The following is a 25580-nucleotide window of genomic DNA, read 5'->3' on the forward strand; positions in this document are numbered from 1 at the left end:
ATTTTGATCCTGGTGGACTGATCATATCGGGCTCTGAGACTGCTTATTTTTTGTGACCTCAGTTCTGACTTGAGAGGGAATGTTTGGTCAAACACTTTGTGTTTTGTCTCTTAGTGGCATTTTGGCACTTTTAATGAGCGCCACGGTCTCTGAACAAATGAGACACATTGGCTCTGTGCTCCCAGTGGGCAGGATGAACATGAATGAGTCCACTCAGGGTTAAAAGCTCTGTTCTCACTGTCCACTTTCCTCTTCTTGGAGAGCGCCATGTGTAATTATTTGTCTCTCCCTGTCTGCCGCTAACACGCCTGTTCACTCTCCTCTCCGCTTCTCTCCCTGTATCGCTAATTATTCTCTTTACTCACTTTCCTCTCCGCTTCTCTCTGCCGCTCTCTCATCTCTTCTTCTGTGTTTCTCTCCCTGTCGCTCACTCGTCTCTTTCGCCCCTGTCGGCAGCGGTTAAAATAGAATCGCCCCGTCAAAATTGAAATCCCCTATTAATGTATTGATTATAGATCCGGGTCCGTATAGGTCGGCGTCTGGGTCCGGATCCGGACCGCGGTCCGCCTGTTGCCGACCCCTGGTGTAGACAGTAGAGTCCCATCTGTCAGCAAGCTTCTTCTTGCCTCTGTCTCTCCTGTTGGCCCTTAACACCCTGTCACCAACGTCAATGGTGGAGCCTTTCACTTTCCTGTTGTATGTGCATGTCTGCGCTGCTTCTTTCCAGCATGAGCTTGAGCAACCTCCATTGCCTCCTTCAGGTCATCGGCAAGACAGGCTACGCATTTGTCGTAACTCATCACAGCAGAGTCATGGAAGACTGTACTAAAAAGCAGGTAGGCGAGGGACACGGCCAAACATGAGATAGAAAGGCGCATATCCCGTTGTCTTGTGGGCTGTACAGTTGTACATGAATGTTAGGGTCTGTAACCTTCTTGGCCAGTCACTTTTCTCCTCAGGCGGCAATGCACAAATCATACCACCTAGGGTGCGGTTGAAACGTTCCACACACCCATTCCCCATGGGGTGGTAGAGGGTTGTGTGTGACTTTCTGATGACACTCTGAGAAGCTCACTTATAAGATGACTCTCAAAGTTAGCACCTTGATCACTATGGATCCTCTCGGGAAATCCATACACACAGAAGTACCGATCCCACAGCACTTTCGCGACTTGCTTAGCTGTTTGGTCCCTACAGGGAAATGCCTGAGCCATCTTTGTGAAATGGTCTGTTATTACTAGAACATCGATGGACTTGTTCTTGGAGTCTTCAGCTGACCAAAAGTCTATACAGACTAGTTCCAGCGGCCTTGTAGATGTTATACTCTCCAGAGGGGCTCTCCCATCAGGCTCAGCTGTCTTACTCACTATGCATCTCTGACAATGACGCACATAGTCTCTCACATCTTTGTCCAAACTTGGCCAAAAGAACCTCTGTCGTGTTAAACTAAGAGTTCTGGACTGGGCTTGGTGTCCGGCTCGGTCATGGACCCCTTGCAAAACGATTGTCTTGAGTGAATCAGGAGCAACATACTGGAAACGTTTGGCTTTCGTCTTGTGGTCTCTCGAAACTCTGTACAAAACACCATTATTGACAACGAATTTGTCCCAGTGTTTGAGGCACTTTGTGACAGTAACAGGCTCTCTGAACTTCTCTCTCCTTGAAGGTCTCCGACGCCTCTCCACATAGAACAAGACACGAGAGAGGATTCTATCATCGAGTTGCTTGTCTCGAAGGTCCTTTTCTGTATAGGATGGCAGGGTACCTGAGCAAGGTGGAACAAACTGAGGTAAGTGCTGCAACACCTCAACAGCACGGACTCTCGGACCAGAATCCCATTCAATATGCGACTGCAACACAGCTGCAACATCCTCCATCACAACAGACTGAGCCTGCACCTGAACTGGTGTGCACGTGGACTGAGGACTGCAACTCCCTGGACGGTGTGAATCGTGACCACTAGATGACTTGAATGCATCTTGGACCCAAACACATGATACTTTAGAGACTTCGTTGAGAAGACCATCGTAAGCATCCACAAGTAGTCTGTGACCAACACTCTCTCTGACAAAGGGCACACGGCGAAGAGCATCAGCTACAACATTTTGCGGACCGGGAATATACTTGATGTAAATCATAACTGGCCAGCGTGGCCAGCCAGCGTTGCTCACAACAGTCCAGTTTTGGCTTTGTCAGGATATGAGTCAGCGGGTTATTGTCCGTCCAAACCGTGAACTTGTGGCCCTTTATCCAATGACTAAACTTATCACACATGGACCACTTCAGAGCCAGAAACTCTAACCGGTGCGCTGGATAGTTCTTCTGGGATTGAAAGAGTGACTTGCTGGCAAAAGCAATGGGTCTGGCACGAGTATCACCTTCCTGGACTTGAGACAGAACAGCCCCTAATCCATCCAGAGATGCATCAGTTGACAACAGGAATGGATGGGTGAAGTCAGGGTGAGCCAGGACAGCACTGCAGATTAGTGAAGCCTTCAGGTCGCCAAAAGACTGCTCCTGCTCATGAGTCCAATCAGACTCACACAACCTCCTGCTCGACACTTTGACGTTAGGCTGTTTACTCTTTCTTTTCACACCTTTCAACAGGTCAAACAGCGGCTTGGCAACAGCGGCTTGGCAACAGCAGCGAACCTTGGCACGAAATGCTGATAATAATTTACCATCCCAAGGAAAGATCTTATCCTCTTCTGAGATGGTGTCTTGCCATCCGGCTCCATGAGGTCTGCACTTGTCATGTTCGCGATGCTCTCCACCTTAGATGGATCAGTTGAAACACCATTCTCACCAACGATATGGCCGAGAAACTTCACTGTTCTCCGCAGGAAGAAGCACTTCTTGGGGGACAGCTTCAAGTTGTGACTGCGTAGCCTGCTAAACACAGGAAAACGTTCAGTCTCTGGGTTAACGGTTGGACAAGGACCAGACACAGTCTTCCAATAGGACTCACACAGCTTAGATTGACGCAGAATGTGTTTTTATTACATTTGTTCCTAATATCAACTCATCGTGCTTCCCTGGGACTACAAGTGTGGGAACCAGAATCGTACAGTCATACACTTCAATTTCCACATCAAATGCACATTTAGGCTTAACACTTAGTCCGCCACATCCATTGAGAACCACATCTACATCAATGCGTCTTTGGTCAGTTATTACTCCAGCTTCTCTCAGTCTCACTTCAGCATTTTCACTAATGCTGCAGGCCATCGAACCACTATCCAACATGACACCAATCACAGTGTCATTCATCATAACAGGTGTGTAGAAAAGACTGTCACTATTACCAACCATGTGGATATTCTGATAGACAACAACAGAGCCATCACAAGAGTTTTTTACTGAATTGTTAACAGTCTCAGCATCTGACATATCATCAGTGTGGGAGCTAGTGACATGACCTATACTTCCTCCCTCAGAATACGGGTCAGCTAGTTTCCCTGAGACTGGGAACCTTTTGCGGGGCAGTTTGGTCTTGTGTGGCCAGGAGCAAAACAGCCAAAGCATAGTCTTTCAGACATACAATGTGAAGTGGTTGTGTGGCTAGCATTATTACAGACCTTGCAGGCAGGCCACTTGAGCTGGGGTGAAACCTCCCACCTTGGGTCGGACGGGCTGTATCACGCTGCTGTACTTTGTCCATCATTCCCTGAAAAATGTCCACCATCCTAGAGAGCAGCCTCTCCTCTGACTGTTGGAGATGTTGTGCCAGAGTTGGCACAGGAGCATAACATGCAGCAGAGCGGGGCTCGGACACAGCTGGTACGGGAGATGAGGAAGGGGACGGGGAGTGAAACATATGCGGCTGAGATTGGGGAGAGAAGGACATAGGGCTCGGAGCTTGGCATTGCTCAGGTACTGCTGGGCTTGCCATTAGTGAACTGAGCTGCTCGGAGGTGACAGTGGCAGTGTGACTTTTTAGCTGACCGACATTAGCAGTCCTGCCATTAGCTCTTTTCTCCCTCTGGTAATCATCAATCCTCAGCTGTACACAGGGGTTAAATTGGGCCGGGGCTAAGCCCCGGCACATAGGACGATGCTCTGACGTCATCACCCTCGCACATTTGTATTCAAAAAACGATATGTTAAAACTTTTCTCGTTCTTAATATAGACTATATTTAGGGTCGATATGTTTTGACTTTACTTTAAAATAGCAGATCTCTGAGACCGGATATAGTTTTTCGGCTTAGTGAACGTGTCTCTGCTCCGATCAGGAGCTGCAACCCGCAGCCCCCACCCCCCGGACTCCGCTGCTCCTCCGTGCAGAGTCTGCAGCGGTGCCGCGAAACCCCCGACCCATCCTTTAACACGGAGCCCGTTTCCTAAACCATTCTAAATGTATGTGTGTGTGCATAAAGCTGAGTTATGATCGGTCATAATAACACCAGATTTGGTGATTATTCAATCGTTTACAGTGAAATGTACAGCATACTTTTGGCCATAATCTCGCAGCCCTACAAATGAACTGAGATTTCCACACAAATATTCTTTAGCAAGTGTGAAGAGCAATTTTGATTTAAAATAGCAATTTGAAGGTTGGAAATGTGTATACATTTTTGTGTGTACATTAATAATTTAAGATATAAATTAATTCCAATTTATTTGTAGTACTTTTCATTTGTATTGTGTCATTTGGTGGCATCAATGTGTGCATTTTATACAGATAATGGAGCAGTTCCTTTAGGGCCTCATATACAGTATAGCCCTCAAGGTCTAATAATGAGATCCTCGACCCCCCGCCCCCCTCCACACAGAGCCCCCCCACATATCAAATCCCAATTTAACCCCTGGCTGTACATCACACAAAGTCCATTCGTGAATTGGTTTGCACTTTAAAGCACAGGCAAGTTCTGGATCAGGGCAGTACTTAATCGAGAGGGGAGACTCTAATGATCTGGATGAATCAGGACTCACCCATCTCTAGTTGCCATGTAAACAAACAAAATGACGCAGATCGCGTCTATTTCCCGCCAAAACCACACTGGAAATATCACTCAAAATACAATTTCTTATGGTGGAAACTTAACAAAAACGGGTTAATAATGTACCAAAATTGACACTTAACAACATACATCACTTTCAACTTAAATAGCCGGTTTTCCACACAAAATTGTAATAAACTGTAACACAATTCCTAGCACAACCTACCCTCAGCAGTGCTCACTTCAGTGTGAGGTAGAGATGGGCGAGTCCTGATTCATCCGGATCATTAACCCGGATCCTAGAAATGAGCTGGTCGTGACGAGTCTCCCCTCTCCATTAACCCGAGTCCTTGAGTCCCACACTTGGTGTGACGTACAAATTAAAACTATAAATTGCGTCACTCGCTACTCTCGTTATAACATGTAAAATCACATTACAACGTACCCCAGTCCATCTACCTACCCTTTAGCAAGTATACAGGATAGCTGCCTGCCAGAAGTGATCGTTTGGCTCAGGGGAGGGGAAACTTCCTGCAGACTCGTGGGGACTCAGAGGAGCCGACGGCTCCTAACCGTAATAGCATAGCAGATCCAGAGATCCATACTCGTCATGTGCACGAGCATAGCCCCTCCTCCAGCACCCGGCTCCCGCGCTATCAACAGCAGACTCGCAGACTCGCAGATTCGCAGATTCGCAAATCCTGACTCGCTGCAACACACAGCGGATCAGACTCGTGCGGACTCGGAGCCGTAACCATATAGCAGCAGATCCAGAGATCCAGCAGACTCGTCCTCATGCACGAGTCAACAGCAGACTCAGATTCGCCAAATCGCAAAATAACCCTTTTTTTTGTGATCAACATTTTTTATTAAAGCAAAATACACTGTGTAGCGGAGGTTAATATAACGTCAGTTTAATAGATAGATAGATAGATAGATAGTACTTTATTGATCCCAAATTGGGAAATTGTTGTTACAGCAGCATAAAAGGCATTTTACAATAAAACAAAACTACAAAATATACAAGAATAGAAAGAAAAATAAAATAAAATATAAAATATAAAATATACATGTCGAAATAGAAAATATACATGCAGATATTATATATATATATATATACAAATATATATATATATTCAAAATATATGGAATAATAATATGCTCGTGAAATGCAACAACTTTTCGGTTTCACCGATAGGATTTCTACGGTCTTGGTGATGCTGACTCATATGACTCAAATGACTCGTATGATCCGGATCTCTTCAATGACTGACTCAGAAGACCCTGAGTCCGTAAAAGGATCCGGATTTGCCATCTCTAGTGTGAGGGGAAAGCGGAAATGACATACAGGAAGTAGAAAACGATGTGCAACGGAAAAGTGTTCCCACTAGAAACATTACTCAAAAATATTAAAGGAAACAATCTCATAAAGATAAAATTCACAACCTATAATCGTAATTTATAAACTAATAATTATGTATACACATGTTTAACTCTGTTACACCTAGACTACTACAACTCCCTCCTGGCTGGTCTACCTGCATGTGCCATCCGACCTCTGCAGCTCATCCAGAATGCAGCAGCTCGTCTGGTCTTCAACCTTCCTAAATTCTCCCACACCACACCGCTCCTCCGCTCCCTTCACTGGCTTCCAGTAACTGCTAGAATCCACTTCAAGACACTGGTACTTGCGTACCATGCTGTGAATGGATCTGGCCCTTCCTACATCCAGGACATGGTTAAACCATACACCCCAGCACGTGCACTCCGCTCTGCATCAGCCAAACGGCTCGCTGCACCCGCACTGCGAGGGGGACCCAAGTTCCCATCAGCAAAAACACGTGGGTTTGATATCCTGGCTCCAAAATGGTGGAATGAGCTCCCCATTGACATCAGGACAGCAGAAAGCCTACACATCTTCTGGCGCAGACTGAAAACTCATCTCTTTCGACTCCGCTTCGAGCAATACAATGAAAAACAAAAAACAAAACAAACAAAACAAAAAGCACTTACATACTAACAAAGCACTGGCTTATCTAAAGCCAGTTGAGTAGCACTTAAAATGTTTTGGCTCTATGAAACCTGATGTACTTATATGATTCTGTTTTCTTCAAGTTTGTATCTTCTTGGTCGAATGCACTTATTGTAAGTCGCTTTGGATAAAAGCGTCAGCTAAATGAAATGTAATGTAATTATAAACTAAAAGCTTTGACACAGCAAACACACATCAGAGAACCAGTTGTGTCACATCCGATACGCATTTATTGATCTCATGACGCTTCAAATTTTTCTTGGGGGAACTTAGGAGAAGTTCTATAAATCTTAGTTCAACATTTTAAACGAAACCACTTTTCTCCTTTTTATGTTTTTTGGGTTTAGGTTTTAGAAACAGGTTTATTGACCAGTATGTTTACACATATAAGGAATTTGCTTTGGTGTGTTAGGTGCATGCATAGACACAGTCAGATTAATTAAATAGTAAATGTAGAACTATTATAAAAACTTTTCTAAACACTATTTAGACATAAATTACTACATAAATAAATATATAGAGAAATTAGCTGTGCAGATCTTAAAAGAGGTAGAAGTAGTATGTAGAAGTATAGAAATAAAAGTGACGTGCGGGATTCCCAGCATTAAAAATGAACAAGATTTCCTCACATGATGTTCATTATTGTAATGCATAGTGTTTATGGAGGGGTTAAGATGCAGTGTCGGGGTCCCGGGCTTGTTGATGAGAACAGTAGCTCAAAGTAAAAAAAAATGTAATCACTGCTCCCTCTACAGAAAAATGTAAACGAGAGGGATAAGTTCAAATCCAAATTATGTTTATCCTGATTTAATTTCGAAGCACTATGAGAACTGAATCTCGCTGACTGATGGAGTGATCAGCAGCGCCCTCAGTTGGAGGAGTTGGACACTCCATGGCGAGGTCATGATTTTTGGTCGGAGTTGTTTCCAGTGACAGTGTTGTCTGACCTTCACAACTTCTTTTACGAGAACATGTTTTCCATTTGTGCAAGAGGTCTTAAACTGTAGAGGAATGATAGTTATGTGCTTCAGACAGAAGCAAACTGTGTCCACATACCATTTTGTGTGTGTGTGTGTGTGTGTGTGTGTGTGTGTGTGTGTGTGTGTGTGTGTGACTTTTTCCATTAGTTTACAAAGATAACCCTCTTTAGACAAATATAACAGTCGAAGACACACATGTAGACCTCTGTAGGTATGCAGTCAGTCAACACACTCATAAAAGATAAATCAAACCAACACATGCCCTCCGGAAAGACAAGCGCACACACACACACACACACACACACACACACACACACACACACACACACACACACACACACACACACACACACACACACACACACACACACACACACTTGTTTGCTGTTATTCTCCATACAAGCAGGAGGACAAGCAGACGGCTTTATAGGCTGCCACACTGAATGTGTCTTTCATGTTCATTTAATTCATTTCTTGTTTTAACAGTTACTTGCTACTTATCTTTAATTGTATTATTCTTGTGTGAATCTGTACTGTCCTGATTTTTGCTCTCACTGTGTTGCTGCTTAAACTCCTGGATTTCCCTGCGGATTCATAAAGGTCCATCTTATCTTATCTTATGGAGACAAAAGGTCACTCTGGATTTTAAAGTTAAAGAATACATGTAAGATGAAAAACAGGCATGCGACTTCCAGAATTAAAATAACCTCACCAACCCACAACCGCAAAAACCAAGATGATAACTTAATAACTAAAATTGGAAAATCCTGTAAAATAAATAACTGAAATGAAAATAATGAGCATGAGAATTAGAAATCAAGTTCATATCAAATCAAATCAAATCAAGTTTTATTTATATAGCACATTTTTAAACGATTTTTGGTCGAGCCAAAGTGCTGTACATATAATAAAAATACCCTACAGTAAAGACACTTTACAGCAAATACAGTACAGCACAGTTTGTTCAGAGTATCAGTATAATAATATCTTTGATGATAGATGGGGAAAATGGGTGAGGTATAGAACACAAAACATTACGACCCTCCGCTAAGATGTGACAATTCATTTAATTATGAGAAGAAATAATTTATACGTAATATGTTAACTATATCCTAAAAAAATCTGTTTGTTTTTTTCAGTTTTTATGATTTCTCGATATTTACACATTTAATGTTTCTTAGTTTTTACTGGATTTAATGTTCTTATTTATGCCATGTAAACATAGAATTTCATAAAATGCAAAAAATAAAAAAATTAATGAAATCCAAGATGGCTGCTCTGCCCATCAACAGAAGTTAAAGCTGTAGTCATCCACTGTTTATTGGCACCTCTGTCTTTTTTGTGTGTCTTATTAAATCAGTCAAACACACACTGATGTCCAACTTTGTGCCTCAAGTGTTTGTATTAAAAACAAAACAGAAAATTCAGAATAGATCTTTTAATATTGTATTTCTAACAAATGCTAACCAAGCTAGAACTGGTCTTGCTAACCTAATGACATATTGTTGAACGCAGTCAACATTGGTTGTGATGTCATTCACAATTAGATCTTCCAAGACATTTAAAGTCTATAAGTCAAGCACCAAAAACAGTGGATTCTCATAATGCAGTTCAACTTCTTTCTTTAGACTTTACCTGATCAGGTCCTTGAAACTCGTTGCTCCCAGTAGGGAATGCTAGCATGTGTAGTCTCCAAACCAAATCCAAGATTACCCTAATGACACTATTAATATTATTTTTACCATTATTTAATTTTTTTAGAGGTTAGAAAGCCCCTGGATCATACAGATTCACAGCAGAATCCAGTAAACACCCCTGGAAAAAAGATTTGCATCTGATAATAAACAAGGGTACAAGAGAGGGAAAACTATATCACGCACTTGAATTGATAAACTACATGTAGAGCATACAACACTCACATACAGTATACACACACACACACACACACACACACACACACACACACACACACCACACACACACACACACACACACACACACACACACACACACACACACACACACACACACACACACACACACACACACACACACACACACACACACACACACACACACACACAGCTAACAATACTGTAACCTCAGTGAGTGACTCTTATTGATGCCTGGTGGAAGCGCCCTGTTGAGCCCAGGTTGTAAATAACAATACGGCATGCTGGGCCGGCTCCGTGATGACATATGGATTCACATTTTAAAACCAGCAGGGGTTGTTTTTGCCTCTTTGAAGTTATCTACAGGCCGTGCACTCCAGTACAACTGATATATTAGTTGTGGTAGAAATAAACTTCAACAAACATATTTTTACAACTCATTTTGACAAGATTGTTGTGGTCACTGTTAGTTGAAATCTCTTTGACATGATGAAACCAATCTAATCCATTAAAAATTGTGGAATAAAAGGTCAAAAGTGCTTACATTTTAATGATCATTATTTTTTTTATCTAATCAGTTCATCAGACCATGTTGAAACTCATTTAGTGGAAAAGTACATGTGCTCAACTAATACTTACAAGTACAAATTTGAGGCAAATATTCTACTTCTGAGTCTTTCATTAGTAACAGAGTGTTACTAGATTAGGTTATTGCTACTTTCACTAAGTAAAAAATAAAATAATCCAGGAAAGGTCTGTAGGTTTTCTTGAATAACTGTCTCTTGTATTTTGCAGTTGGGTCAGCTCCTCTGGCAGCAGCGGCGGACTACAGTTCCCACAATCCTCTGAAAGGATGTTTCTGTTTGCAGGAAGTAAAGCAGATGGAAGAAGTGACAGCAGGTATCAAATACTGCTTGATTTGTTTGTTTTTATGTTAATTCCAACATTTGTAGACGCTACATTATTTTAAAGAAATTGAATATGCAAATGAATGAACATTTAAAAAATATATATATATGTGACTTGTTTTCCATTGGAGTATATATTTAGGCTGAATAACTTGAAGTAGGTGAATTGTCTTTTAAGTGTTATTGAATTTAGATTTCGAGAGTACAGTAAGTCCTGTATGTACATTTTCAGTTTTTATTTTAGCATTTATTAGCTGACCTAATATTTACAAACGAAATATTTGAAAGCAGTTGAACTTGATTTGGATTGTACTGTAAGGGATAAAAGTTGCTGAAATATCACAATAATAATCACACATATACAAATAAATGACAATTTCTGTTGATGTTAAAGTGCCAGGGATAATTTAGATGTGTGCACTGTAAATTATTGAACTTCCAGCTGGTATGTAAGTAGGGCATTGGAACGTCAGTTTGAGCTGTCAGTTAATGTTTAAAGACCCTCAGCAGTAAAAACTGAAACATCCAATGTTGACTTCTAAAAATAAATACAGAATACACTTTTTTTTCAGAACCATCCATCGTGAATATGACATCCTGGACAAGAGGAAGCCGGTGACGGCTCTGAGGGCGGGAGAGGACAGGGCCATGCTGCTGGGCCTCAGCATGATGATCTTCTCTGTCATGATGTACTTCGTCCTGGGAATCACCATACTGCGCTCCTACACTGACCGGTAAAAACGAAACGAGGACCGAGGTCACTTATGGCGCATTTCCACTACACGGCCTCGCACGGCCTCGCTCGGTATGGCTAGGCCTCGTTAGGACTGGCTCACTTTATGGCGCACTTCCATTACAGTTTAGGAACTGGGGTAGTATCTATAGTAACGCAGTGTAGGCGGAGCCGTGACGTCATCTTCAATGAGAACCCCAGAAAAACAACACAGCCGTTAGCTGTTAGCACTCAGAGCTCACAGCTCCTCATATCTGTTCAGAAACTAGACAAAAGTTAAACAAGTACAAACCACAGACTGTGTCATGGCGAATACAGTCGCTGCTTTATTTATGTCTGTATAGGCCGTTGTTGTGAGTGTGGACGGTCGGAGCATATACTGCGTTAGCTTAGCCAATCTCCATTTAGAAAACACGCATTTTTTAAAGGTTTTTCGCCTGCCGTCTGTCTGCAGACTTGTCAAAGCATTAATTCATGGTTTTTACTAACCGGTATCAGTATGTTGTTACTTCGGCATCATTTTGAAACGTGTATTACAATTAAATCACGGTCAAATATGTCCATCTTGTTGTAGTTGTAGCCCCCTTGCCAGCGATTCTCTCTCTAGTTTACAGTGGCGTTTCTATGTGTACAAAACTGGGGGGGCAGAGAGAGGTGGGGGGAGAGAGAGAGAGGGGGGGGGGACAGAGAGAGGGGGGGGGGGACAGAGAGAGGGGGGAGGAGAGCGAGAGAGAGAGGGGGAGAGAGAGGGGGGGGGACAGAGAGAGGTGGGGGGGAGAGAGAGAGAGAGAGGGGGAGAGAGAGAGAGAGGGGGGGAGAGGGGGAGTGTCAAATTACATACTGAAGACCACACGGAGCAACACTGTCAGCGCATACATTTACGTACACTGTGTACGTAAATGTACGGTACACAGCGTGGGGATGTCATATTGTAATGCACCTTAATACATAAGTAAAGGGCACCATCACAAAGCAATTCTTAACAACAACAACAACCATAATGCTTTAGCATTAAAACACCATAGACTGTAAATATAAGGAAAACACAGACACTCATCACCGAGGTCACAATATCAATCAATCCAGCAGAGGCAAAACACAGAAGATCAACAAAATATATGACATAAATGAACTTACCAAAGCTGAAGGCTCACTTGAAAAGAAAAGCGGCACGGCGGTCCTTCCTCTGACAGAATGTTTCTATCACTTTGGGGATGAAGTCCTGTAGTTGCTGGATCAACTGGCTTTCAATTGAAAGCATGGCCAATGCGTTAAGTCGCAGCTGTCCCATGGTGTTGCGAGTGAAAGTCTTTATCCTTTTGAGGGTGGAAAAGTTCCTCTCTGACTCGGATGTCGTCATCGGAGTTGTTACTATTATTTTGACCAAAATAACAGTCTCAGCAAACGTATCCTCCAAGTTGTTCTCGTGAATGGATTTCAACAGAGACAGGGCAGTGTTTCCAGTGTGAAGTTCACTGTGGCGGTAGAGCGTGGTCAGCTCAGACTTCAACTTCTCCTTGTTTCCCAAAGCAGGCCACAATTTCACTGCGCAGTCAAGCTCAGGTGTAGGGAATGACAGGACATGCTGTGGGAAGAATGAGCTGTCAACGAGCTTTGCAGCGATCAAATGGTCACTCTGTGAGAACCTCTGTTCCACCTGTGAGATGACTGTGTCACATGCCTCCTTCATTACCGGCGCTGTGCTGCTGACTCGTCGGCCTGGCTCGTCTGTTCCATCATGAGTGGTGGCGGCCAATGCATCAGTTTGCTGCCTCATTTTCTGGACATTTTCCTTGAAGCGGCAGAGCGCGCTGTTGATCCCAGGTGCATCGATGGTTCGTTTTTGCAGAGTGTTGTATAAAACATCCACTTCTGGCATAAGCAACGAAAAAAACTCCAGGAGCTGCATAAATGCTCGGTCCCGCAGTTTCTTTGACAGGCCGTATGCCTCACTTATGGTGACCGCATCCCATCCTGGTTGTGTGCGTATATGGTCCATACACTGAAGAAGTGCTTCTCGGGTCTCCCAAACCGCGTTCACAGTTCTGCTTTTAAAGTTCCATCTCACAGCCGGTGGCCGTGGTATGCGTCTCTGTGTTGCCTCTGCAAGAGCTGCAACACGTTTTGGAGCACCGGAGAAAAAAGTGGAAAAAGCAGTTAGATCTGCAAAAAACACCTTCAGGATGCTCATCCTTGCTGAACACAGTTGCTGCAGGGTCAGGTTCAGTTGGTGGGCGTAGCAGTGAACAAACTGAGCGTTTGGGTACGTCTCCTTCATGACCGTCTGTACCCCGCGCACGTTACCGCTCATGACGGCCGCCCCGTCATAGGTCTGCGCGATTAGCTTTTCTTTCAGCTTCAGGGGTTCAAGAACAGCCTTGATGCTGTTAGAGAGACCTACACCAGTTTTGTCCTTTACTTCCACAAACTCCAAAAAACGCTCTGTAACTGTGAGGTCAGGCATAATGTATCGCAGCACAATCACCATTTGCGATTTACATGAGACATCGGTTGTCTCGTCGGCCTGAACGGCAACAAATGATGTGTTGTCCACTTGCTTGGATATTTCCTCCCTGTACACATCATACATGCAGTCCAAGAGTTCATTCTGTATGGTGCTTGATGTCCCTTTGAAAACGGGCTGAGCTTCGTAGTGCCGTCGAAGCCTGGAATCGCACTCACACATTGTCTCGAAAATTGACCTGAATATCCCTGGATTCAGAGAGTCCGCCGACTCGTCGTGGCCCCGCAGTGCTGTCTCACATTTCCCACACAGTTTAATACAGGTGATGATCCGACCCAACACGTACATGTTTTCTTCCACCTTCCTATTATGATCATCAATGCCGCGTCTGTAGGCGCTGTCAATCAGAGCTGCAACATTCACCCTTCCCAGTAATCCCAATTTTACGGCATTTTCCAAGTGACTGTTGCTGCTCTCATGCTTCATTGTCCTCTCCGAAAGATGCTTTAAGTCCTTGTAACCTGTCCTCGACCAAGTACCTTGATCTTCACCAAAAAGCAGGCATGGAAAGCAAAAGAGGGAATTCTTCTGGATGCTCGCCGTTAGCCATTTCTTTTTAGCAAACCACTCAGCATTAAACCCGCGGTTCACTTTGCCCGCAGTCTGGACCATTTGGAAATCCGGTGGATGGTGGGCACCGAGGCGCTTTACCTCCAGTTTCTCTCCGAGACTAAGTGTCTCAAATGTGTGCTCCAGTAAATGGTCAACTTCATTAATTTTCTTTCAGTTTTTTACTTCTTTTTAATCGCTGGTGATGTTAGCTATATGCTGCTCTCTCGTCTTCTCTTCACACTACACGTGACGTTTTCGCAGCACTGCACACGTGACATATTTACAGCCAATCAGTTCTGAATTATGTGAGATGACGTATGGTGGGGATGGCACCTCTGTGCCCCTTTGTTTTGTTTTTTTTTGCCACACACATTACATTGAAAAATACTCTGAGCATGCGCAGTGTAGTTTTTACAGTCACCGTTCACTTAAACAGTGAGAGGGAGGGGCACGATCAGGTTTTGTCCCACATGGCTCAAAACGGCACTGTAGACACTAATTAGAAGAACACAGACTAAAACAGCAATGTACAGACGAATCAGATGATTAAACATGACCTTAAAATATATTTTATATTTTTTTTTATTTATTTTTTTGCATCTCTTTGCATTTTTTGTAATCATTATGTGTAATACTTTCTGCTGACACTAGGTGGGGCTGTGCCCCACCTGCCCCTAATGACCAGTCGCCACTGCTAGTTTAGCATACTCAGCCCGACTCAGCCTCGTTGTCTCTGGCCCTAGACCCACGATTTTATGAGGCAAGAAAAACTGTGAATTAGGACCCGCCGGCCGGTACTAGGCCAAGTGGAAACGCAACCAAAAACGGGCCGCTGACGTCACAGCCCTCTTAAACCGTGCTCCGCGCTGTAGTGGAAACGCCTCTAAGTTTGGAAAACAGAAATCCATTTCCTCTTTTTGTTTACTAAATTGGGATAAATGTATATTAGTGGTGGAAAGTATAAGTAGTATTGTACTTTTTCTTGAATATTTCAATTTTATGCTACATATACTTATACTCCACTGTGTTTCGGAGGCAGATATTGTACTTTTTACTCCACTGCACTTTTTTTGGGATACATTACTGTAATTTCTAATATACAAAGTATTTTAAAAAAGTAACTTAAATCGGCTCCACATTTGGAAACTCTTGTTTAATAATAATATTATATTACACTGTAAGAAAGAGCCATTTTACATACTGGGTTTTTGATACATAAAAAAAAGAAATTGGGCATTATTTATTTTACTATTCAACCTCTGCCCTGGACTAACTAACCATGAGGCGACAAAACTCCCATTGAATTAAGTCGCAGAGAGGCTACGTTTGGTTCTTTATCCAAATTCGTTCCCAATGAGCAGTCCTTACTGAAGTTCTTGTGTGATAGACAAAGAGGGTGAATTGGTCCCATACCTATTGTAGACCAAATGGTCTTGCTGTAAATGTTTGTTTATTTGCTTTATTAAAGCCCGGCACACAAAAGGTGGATTAAATACCTTAAACCACACCCATGTGACAATTGCAGGAAGTGACGAATTACCACAGTGTGGGGTGTAAACAAATAATAATAACATTTGAAAAAATCACTAATGGCTAAACCTGCATTTTTTCTCCTTCAAACCACTCAAACCATTCAAAGTGTGTTTGCAGCAGTGATGGAAGAAGTACTCAGATCATTTACTTGAGTAAAACTAATTATAAAATGGACAAGTCAAATCAAGCAATCTGATTGGTTCTTAGCCATGATATAATGAGCGTATATCACGGGTAGAATTGTAGTTACTTCACAAGTCAGTATCCCTCCGCGTCTGAGAAAAAGCTACAACCGTTAGAACTGTTACATTACGTCCGTTACGAAACTAACTAACTAACAAAGCTTAAGATGGAAACATTTAAGGTTAACTTCGACCTCCGGGGTGGCCTTACTATGGAGGAGTGGATTGAGCAGTGCCTATCTCCAGAAAAAAAAGCACCTAAACGACGACATGCAGAGCTACGTGAAGAGTAGGTAGACCAACTGGAAAAGTACAACCATTCAAAAGCTTTCTGATGCGGGTCTTGAAACAAAGCAGATAAATGATGACCGTTAGTGGCCACAGGTGCGAAAGCTCTCTCCAGAGCTACAGGAAGCCGAATCTCGGGGACCGGAGAAAGTGGAGCAATATTCTCGCCACGCCAAGCAACAGCCTAGATCAGGGGTACTCAAATACAAATCTTAAAGGTCCTGAAGAAGGTCATTCAAACTTTTAAACAATTGCAACAAGATTCTTAACACGAGGTTGCAAAAACAAAAAGTCTCTGTATGCAGCAGTTTTCATTGTTATTGTGTCTGTGCTTGATCCCTTACGGACCGTCTACACAGCAGCGTTAACAAAAATCTTGAAACGCTGCCCATTCACTTTGAATGGGGTGACGTCACTTTCCCTCACTTTTCGCCGAACTGCATTGTGGGCAGGCGAGCGGAGATTTTCAGGATTTTCAGGATTCAAAGTTGAACAATGTTCAACTTTTGAGGCTGAGGTGGAAGCGTCAGCCAATCAAATCCCGTGTACGCAAATCTGACAGTTCAAGCTCTAGCCAATCAAACGGCGTGTATGCTGGGAGAGACATACCGCAGGTCATTTCCTCATATTCCAAAAAATGGAGGAGAAATTAGCGGTAGGGAATCACCCGGTGCTTTATGACCAGTCCCTATTTACCTACCGGGATATAAACCGGAGGAGCCAGGCATGGAGGGAGGTGGCAGAGACAGTGGTATGTTTTCGCCTGTTTGGGGAGTTTATATCCAGTTTACTTCAAACTTTTTTGCTTCGTATGTCGCGGGCGGGAGATTCATGTGATTGGTTGTTCGCAAAAAATCCCCAAGCTTCAGATACGCCCACCTCCAAGATTTTTTTAACGCTGCTGTGTAGACGGTCCGTCAGAGTCACAGTGTAAGAGCTGCACAGTTATGAATAAAGGCAGCTGCACCCTCTTTCATTCAGCATTCCCATTATTGCTTTATAAATGTCTTGCCCCCTTGTGTGTCCACTGAGGTTCGTCAGGCCCAACACATCTTCAACAAACTCCCCCTTTGCCTCATCATAAAAACTCACAAAAACCAGCAACTGAGCATTGTCAGTGGTGTCAGTGGACTCATCCACAGCTAAGGAAATGCACTGTGCATTTTTTATTCCATCACAAAGCTGATTAATCAAATCACCAGCCAGTATTTATGTTCTTCTGGTTGCTGTGGAATCTGAGAGAGGGATTTGCTTGATTTGACCTGTTATTTCCTCTTTTTGTTTGCCTTCAAACATGGTCTCCATCACTTCAGTCATGCATTCTTTTATACTTCAGTTATTATCCAGTGGAATGTCCTTACCTACTGGCCTAGTTAAATCAAAGTGGTTACTTTTTTTTGGCTGGGCAGTGTAGTTTTACACACCATCTTATTTGACTTTCTCAGGACCTAAAACTGTTTTTTGGGGGCAGACCCCCACAAAGAAAAAAATATATTTACACACGTAAGGTCATCATCTTAACAGTGTTGTATGCTCATCCGTGAGCAGAGCATTAAGTTGACATGCCTATTACAGCTGAATGCGGCGATTACCATTTTGTTCAGCAAAACGCCTCACAAACTTATTAAGATCAACAGCTTTAGTGCGTTTTGATTCAATGCTGAGTACAGCCAAACTGACAGTCTCTTCTCTGTCATTGTAGACCGCAAATACCTCATTCCTTCAGTACTTGGGTCCGAATGCTTCTCGTTTTGCGCCGTCCCGTTCAAATGAAATCTCCGCCAATCATATTTCCACGCTCGCGCCAGGGACGGGGGAGGGGTTACAAGACGTGCAACTTGTGCTGCATTCACGTGCACTCGGACATTAGAGACTTTCTCTCATAAATATCAGATAAGCCACAACTTTTCTTTCAAAACAAAGCTGCCAACTGGGGTGGCAGCTGGGGTGGCAAGGCCTATTTTTAGGGTGGCAGTTGCCACCCCGGTAGGTGAAACTAGGCTACTAGCTACAGTACAGATGCAACTAGATGAGCTGTTAACTCTCGCTCTGACTTTTTTTTTTTTAAACTCTCGCTCTGACTCAGACAGGTTGAAAGAGACACACGCATTTTTCCCACCCGCATTCCGCATTCCTACTGTGCCTCTGATTCGCAGACTGTTGGTGGGGGGGAAAAACGCTGACGGGATGCTGAATGTGATTGGACCAAAGCGTTGACAGACACACACAGACAGCGGAACAGTCTGACATGCAGAGCGCTGTATAGAGTGGCGAAGTCCCTCCCCTTCCGGTGGACCTCCATGGGACCTTATTTCGGAAAAATTATGTATTGAAGTCAATGGAGAGAGAAAGATTATCTTTCGATCCCGTTTGAATTGTGCCACGAATTACACATATGATGTTTGTCAATTTAAAAGATAATTTTGCAAGTAAAAAAAAAAAAAATGTGTCGTAAAACTGTGAAGTAACACATTTGTTTGTGTGAAACGCTCAATGAACTACATCTCTGGTCAACAACACACGTCACCAAGATGGCCGTCACTACTGTCTTGTCAACAAAACGATTGACTATCCTCACTATCACCACAATGAAACACGTCCTGAAGAATGTCATGCAAAGCTGCCTGCCTGCCTTCCTTTGATTCTCTCTGAACTGCCTGGTCGTTTTAATGTTTAATGTCAACCATTTGTGCAGATAGCATGAAGTAGAGAAGATCGCCGATGCTAACGTTAGCGTTAGCATTTCTCCCCGGGGCTTAAATGGTGTATTATAGAATGATCACACCGGTGACAGTACTATTCAAAGGGTTCACGAAATATGACTACTACTCTTACTGTTTAACATTTTGGGTTACTTAATGTTACTTCATGTTAAGGCTAATAAAAATGACAAGGCTGTAATGCTAACTAACGTGCTAGCTACTAGCTAGGTAGCTAACTTGATCAAGCCACTCCTGGTCCTTTCATCAGACGGGAAGCAAAAGAACGAGCAAGACCCATTGCTGGTATAATAACAACCTGGTACTAAGCACACAGGCATCTTGTTAAAGTTATCTTATCTTAGCCAGCGCCATATAGATAGATTATATCTATATTGCGCTGATCTTAGGTATCTGAATGGTGGAGGAAAACAATTGTGACATCACTTACGCGACTCTGGGATTTGTAGTCTTTCTAGTTACGTATTTTTCATAGTCTTATATTTCAACAGTTTTACGACAAACTGTGACTTTTTTTTACATGGAAAGGATTTTTTAAGATTGACAAACATCATATGTGTCATTCATGGCACAATTCAAACGGGATCGAAAGATAAGTTTTCTCTCCCCATTGACTTCAATGCATAATTTTTCCGAAATAAGGTCCCATTACCCGGAAGTAAGTGGGCGTGACTTCGCCACTCTATGCAGCGGACATAGCGGAGAATTTTGACTCGTTGCGTTGTGGCGATGTCTCGCAGATAACACAGATAACACAGATAATACAGATAATACATATGAAAAGTATAATTTGCTCAGAGTCCAGAGACAGTTGTGGTTCGGTCCGGATCCGGACCGGAGTCCGGACTTTGAGGATGCCTGGCCTAGATCAACCTCAACCTATACAAGTAACCACGTAAGCCATTCTACTGATGCTGGACAGTTTTTCAGTGGGTGCACAATAAACGGCAACATACAAATGAATGTAAATAAATAGCCATACAATGGATCAACGCTCTCTGTCTAATATGTTCGCTAGCTGTTAGTGTTGTTGCATAGCAACCACCTCCCACTATGTTTCGTGCAGAAGGCAACAGAGGGACTATTTTATTTTGAACATCATTATTTACTAATAAAAACTATTTAAATTAGAGTGTATTTTTCTTTCATATTGCCACACTTGGTAACCGTTTTATAAAAGCAATAGCTCACTTCAGGGGAAGTGAGCTCCGCTTCGCGTCGGGCCGAACCACGCCCCTTAGCTGTGATATAATGAGCATATGTCACGGCCTGAAGTGAGCTATTGCTTAAAGCTCCCATGTCATGCTTTTCCGGTTATTACCCGTCCCCTTGTGTGTTATGAAGGTTTTTATGCATGTAAACGGTGTGCAGAGTCAAAACCCTCAAAGTACACCCTGTAGCGAGTAAAACTCTAACACAGAAAATACCTCCCCAAAACGCCTCGTTGGAGATACGTCACTGCCCATTTGAGTCTTCCATTTAGTTCCGGGTACCGCCTGATGTCATGCGGTACCCGGAACGAAATGGACCAATCCCGAAGAGCTATGGCCACACCAGCAGCGGCGTGTTCCTCCTCCAGAGGTTCGAAGAACCGGCATTTCACAGACGAAAGCTTCCAAAACATTGCCCAGTTTGAGGCCGGATATGCACAGCTTGTTTGGACCGTTTGGAGCAGGGGAAGATCTGGGTATACAACCTGTAAGTTTGCATTGTTATTTGTGTATTTATCAAACAAGACTGTTTAAATGTGTAAACTGTGTTGGACTGCTAAGCCATTGACACAGTGCTAACTGTGCTAACTAAGTTGCTAGAGTTTCCATATATCAACTCTAATATCAGCAGATGGCCTTGCATACATGTATCTCATAGCAGGAGAATGTCTGCATTCACACACAAAATACCTATTGACAGTATACTGCGGGTGATTTGCCGGTCAGTCGCGAAACGTAATTACATTATAGCTGGCGTAGCGATCTAACACACGGAGCTTGAGCTAGTTTTGGTCAGAAAAACATTTTTGTGATGCTACGTTGCTAGCGTTTAAATATATCAACTACAATGTCAGCAGATGGCCTTACATGTTTGTCATGGCAGGAGAATGTCTGCAGTCACACACGGAATACTCATACAGTATACTCCGGTTTACCGTACATTGTGACCGTACATATACTGCATGTAGCTAACGAGGCTAGCTGTATGCTAGCGCAAAACAATGTATTCATGCAAGTTACATTGTATGGTAGCAGAATACCCGTATACGATTGCAATTATAAACACGTTATTGCTAGCCTAATATGAACCACTAGCTTTTGTTCATAGTAGTTTTATTACACTGCATTATAGTTGCCTTTCCTCCAAGCTAACGTTCATATCGTGTTAGCTACCAAGGTAAACAAAGCTAGGTTAGCATATTAGCAGGCAAGCTGTTCATTACACAACTACTACTAACGAATCTAAAACAACTAAGTTTCTCTAATATTTTGTGATTTGCATTTGATTTCGTCCAGCCAGATCCTGGCGGACAATCCATGACGGGGAAGGGATTCTACTACTACTGAGGGTGCTAAAAGGCACCGCACCGACTGTGCGCAGGCAAGATGCGAGGAGGAGGAATGGATGATATACCGTGTATATATGTATATTTATGTTCATTTTGTACATTTCTAAAAATAAAGTTTAATGGAAATACTTAGTAGGCCTATCCTTTCTTCCCTGAATTCATATATAGCAAACCATGATTTGATTTCTCATCAAACAGTAGTAGTTTATAACGGGTAAAAATAACTTACTCTTTGTTATGAGAGTAGCTCGTAGGCCACAACGGAAAGACAAGGAGACATACACGAGTTTACAAAACCACGGCACATTTATTGTGGTAAATGCAAAGATAGGTGGTTGAGAGGATCGCAGAGTTAGTCTTCCTGCAGCCGCTTTGGAGAGAGACTGGGGCCGTAGTGTCCGGAGGTGTCCGTGATCGCGCTGATTACCCTCTTCAGCTCCACCCCATCGTAAGACAAAGGCCCTGGGGCCGTCACACTCTTCTATAACAACAGTTAAAAATATATATGTATATAAAATATACCGCTGTACCGACGCCATGATAAGACTGATGTTACGCTGAGAGCAGCCGGGAAAAGCACTGACATGGGCGCAGCCTCTCTGGTGGTTGACTAATCAGAACGAGTGGCCGAGCTGACCAATCGGAGCACACTAGGCTCACAGGGAGGGGGGGGCAAGAGCTCCAACGAGTCGTTTAGTGGAGAAAGTGAATACTGCTGAATACACATGCTTGACAGAGATGCTGTATGCGAAACCAATGTGAGTTTGGAAAATTGCACAGTATAAATCTATTTTAGTATACCTCAACAATGTAATTATGATCAGTGGAAATGGCCATGACATGGGCCCTTTAAATATACTATGGTCTTAAAAGGCTCCATTACAAGTAAAAGTCAGTAAAGAGTGAAATTAGAAAAGTATTAACAGTTAAATGTACCTCAATTAAAAGCAATCGTTATGCAGAATGGGTATTTTCACAGTATTCTATTACTTTAGATGTTTTTGTTTTTTTTTACATGTAAGAGCATTTTAGTATTGGAGCAATGTGGACAAAATGTAGATACTTTAAACACTGTTTGAATTAATAGGACTGTACTGCATTATACTGTATGAGCATATCATGTCTTTTTATGTAGTAACTGTGTTAAAATTAATATAGTGGAGTAAAATGTATGACATGTAGTGGAGGAAAGTTGCATTAAATGAGTAAATAAGTAAAATACATATATGTAGAGTACTTAAGTAGGATACATGAGTGAATGTAATTAATTTCTCTATTTATACAGCGTGTGGATCAACGAGACTAGCTGCACCATTGTGAACTCCAGCATCGTGTGTGATGTAAACTGTTCCTACAGTTGTGGAACAGAGTGCTGGAGGCGTTCCCGCTACCCCTGCCTCCAGGTCTATGTGAGCCTCAACTCCTCTGGAAAAGTGGTACGACTGTCGCACAACGAGGAGGCGCAGGAAAGCAACCCAGAGGTCTGGACTGTAAAATGCCACAAACACTTATAATGTTACTAACACCTGGACTACAGCATGTCAGCCAGCTCTACAGACACAAACATATAATATTGTTTCTCTTCTTCAGTGCTTCTACATCCCAAAGTGCCAGAAGGACTATGCAGCCTTACATGCAATGATTCAGAACATTTCTGAGCGTCTCAAGTCCCAGCACACAGTCCAGTGTTTCGTGGACCCTACGGACAGAATGGACAGTGCCATCCTGACGCAGATCTATAGTTTGGTCACAGTCTTATACTCCCTGTTCTGGCCTACCTTCACCTTGATTGGGGGAACCATCATCATAGCTATGGTGAAGCTGACCCAGTCCTTGTCCATCATGTGCGAGCAAACAAGCCGCATTAAGAGGTGAAGGATTGGAATACAATAGGTGCTTTCACACCGGAGTACTTTTCCCAGGAATAGTTCCAATAGTTCCTGGGATTTTGCGTTCACACCAAAAAGATCTGGAACTATAACTTTTTTCGGGAACCTTTTCAACCCTTTTCAGTCCCTGCTAGAGAGGTGGTACTTTCCTGGGGAGGAAAAGGTTCCAATTTCTGATTGGCTGGGTGAACTGCAAACCACGCCCCGTAAAACTCAGAAAGGTTTTGTGAAGCCGCCATTTTATTTGCTCGCATTAGCATTATTAGCATTAGCCCAGCGCACCAACGGAGAGAGACTAACTTATGGTAACACAAAATAAAACGTGGGAGCGGTGGAGTGATGAGGAGGTGTCTGCGCTTCTGGCGATTTACCAGGGACTTCGGGTGGCAGTATACGCTGTGAAGTTGTTTGCGGCCTGCCAGTAAACCCAAAGCAGAAGAAGAAGAAGTGACGTCAGCGGCTTCATTTGCGTAATCCTCCCTCAGGGACTTATTCCGGTGTGAACGCGATCTACTAGATAGTTCCGGAACTAAAGAGTTCCGGGGAACTAAGTTCCGGGAACTATTCCTGGGGAAAGTACTTAAGCGCCTATTAAGTCCAAAATGAAGTTCCTGTTATACAGAAATGGGGACAACGGAAAAAGCTTTGACGGACCTGACAGAAGACTAAAAGCTGAGATGTAGTCTGTCTGTGAAAGTTGGGGTGATATTAAGGCATTCATCAGTGACAATCAAAAGGCTTCTGCAAGGAAATTATTTTTTGTGAAGTGGGGTCGAAATCAACATTTAAAGATAAACTGATGCTGGTTAGCAATTTGACACTAGGTAGACCTACTGGCCTTGAAGCTCAGGTAACACTTTTACAACTATAATTGTATATTTCTATTTATGTATTTCTTTTAGTAGTTATTTTATAATTGATAGTTCAGCATAAGTACACTTATTTGCTTTCTTGGAAGAGATAACAAGATTGATACCCCTCTAGTATCCATCAATCAACTATGGAGCTGTATCCAATGAGCTTAGCACCAAAACTAGCAGGATGGAGGTGAGGCTTGGTGCAACAATTACATAATTGCAGAAGCTCAATAATTAACAAAAAATATTGTGATTGTTTAGTGCAGGGTAACTATTTCCCCCTGCTACATGTCTTTGTGCTAAGCTAACAGGCTACTAGCTGAAGCTTGATATTTAGCATACAGACAGAGTGGTTCCAATCTCCTCAGGTAACTCTGAGTAACAGTGGTGTAACGGGCCCTGATGAAGGCGGACTATTATCATTGCTATGGTAAAGCTGACCCAGTCCCTGTCCATCATGTGCGAGCGTCTAAGCATAACTGACTAATAAATCATCAATTGCTCCGAGACTGTAGGATGAGTGAATTAGTTTGGGTCCTATGTGGAGTTGATTTCAACACCTGCTGATATATTAAAAAGTATAGTGTTGGGGACTCCTTGCAGACTGACGTACCATAACTGTTGGGGACTCCTTGCAGACTAAAGTGAGAAAACATTGTGGTGACTTGCAACACAGTCTCACGGCATTTCGTGTTATAGTCACGAAATTAATCTATTGATTCGTGTTCACCAACACGATTTCCCCATTTTTTTCGTGTCACACAGAACGATTTTAAAAGCAATGTAAATAATAACAAATTAGAAGGAAAAAGAGATTTAAAAAACTTCAGATTTTAGAAGCAATGTATTTATATTGGTAGTACTGTATGTTTCGGGCCTGCACCAAATAATAACAAATTAGAAGGAAAAAAAGATTAAAAAAAATACAGATTTCAGTATTCTGAGGCTCTGAGCCCCATTTCTTTTCCTCGCAGACGGCAAAAAAACTC

At 42.7% G+C, this 25580-nt stretch overlaps 1 protein-coding gene across 1 annotated transcript; it reads left to right on the forward strand.

Annotated features, from left to right (window-relative positions):
* The first annotated feature begins 10688 nt into the window (after positions 1-10688).
* Positions 10689-23720, forward strand: LOC117490981 (calcium-activated potassium channel subunit beta-2-like). Its single transcript, XM_034140779.1, has 4 exons — positions 10689-10745; positions 11326-11487; positions 23131-23326; positions 23436-23720. The coding sequence occupies exons 1-4, from the start codon at positions 10699-10701 to the stop codon at positions 23718-23720; spliced, it is 690 nt and encodes a 229-aa protein (XP_033996670.1). The 5' UTR covers positions 10689-10698.
* Positions 23721-25580: the final 1860 nt, after the last annotated feature.

This window comes from Trematomus bernacchii, unplaced genomic scaffold, assembly GCF_902827165.1.
Source record: "Trematomus bernacchii unplaced genomic scaffold, fTreBer1.1, whole genome shotgun sequence".
Classification (NCBI taxonomy): domain Eukaryota; kingdom Metazoa; phylum Chordata; class Actinopteri; order Perciformes; family Nototheniidae; genus Trematomus; species Trematomus bernacchii.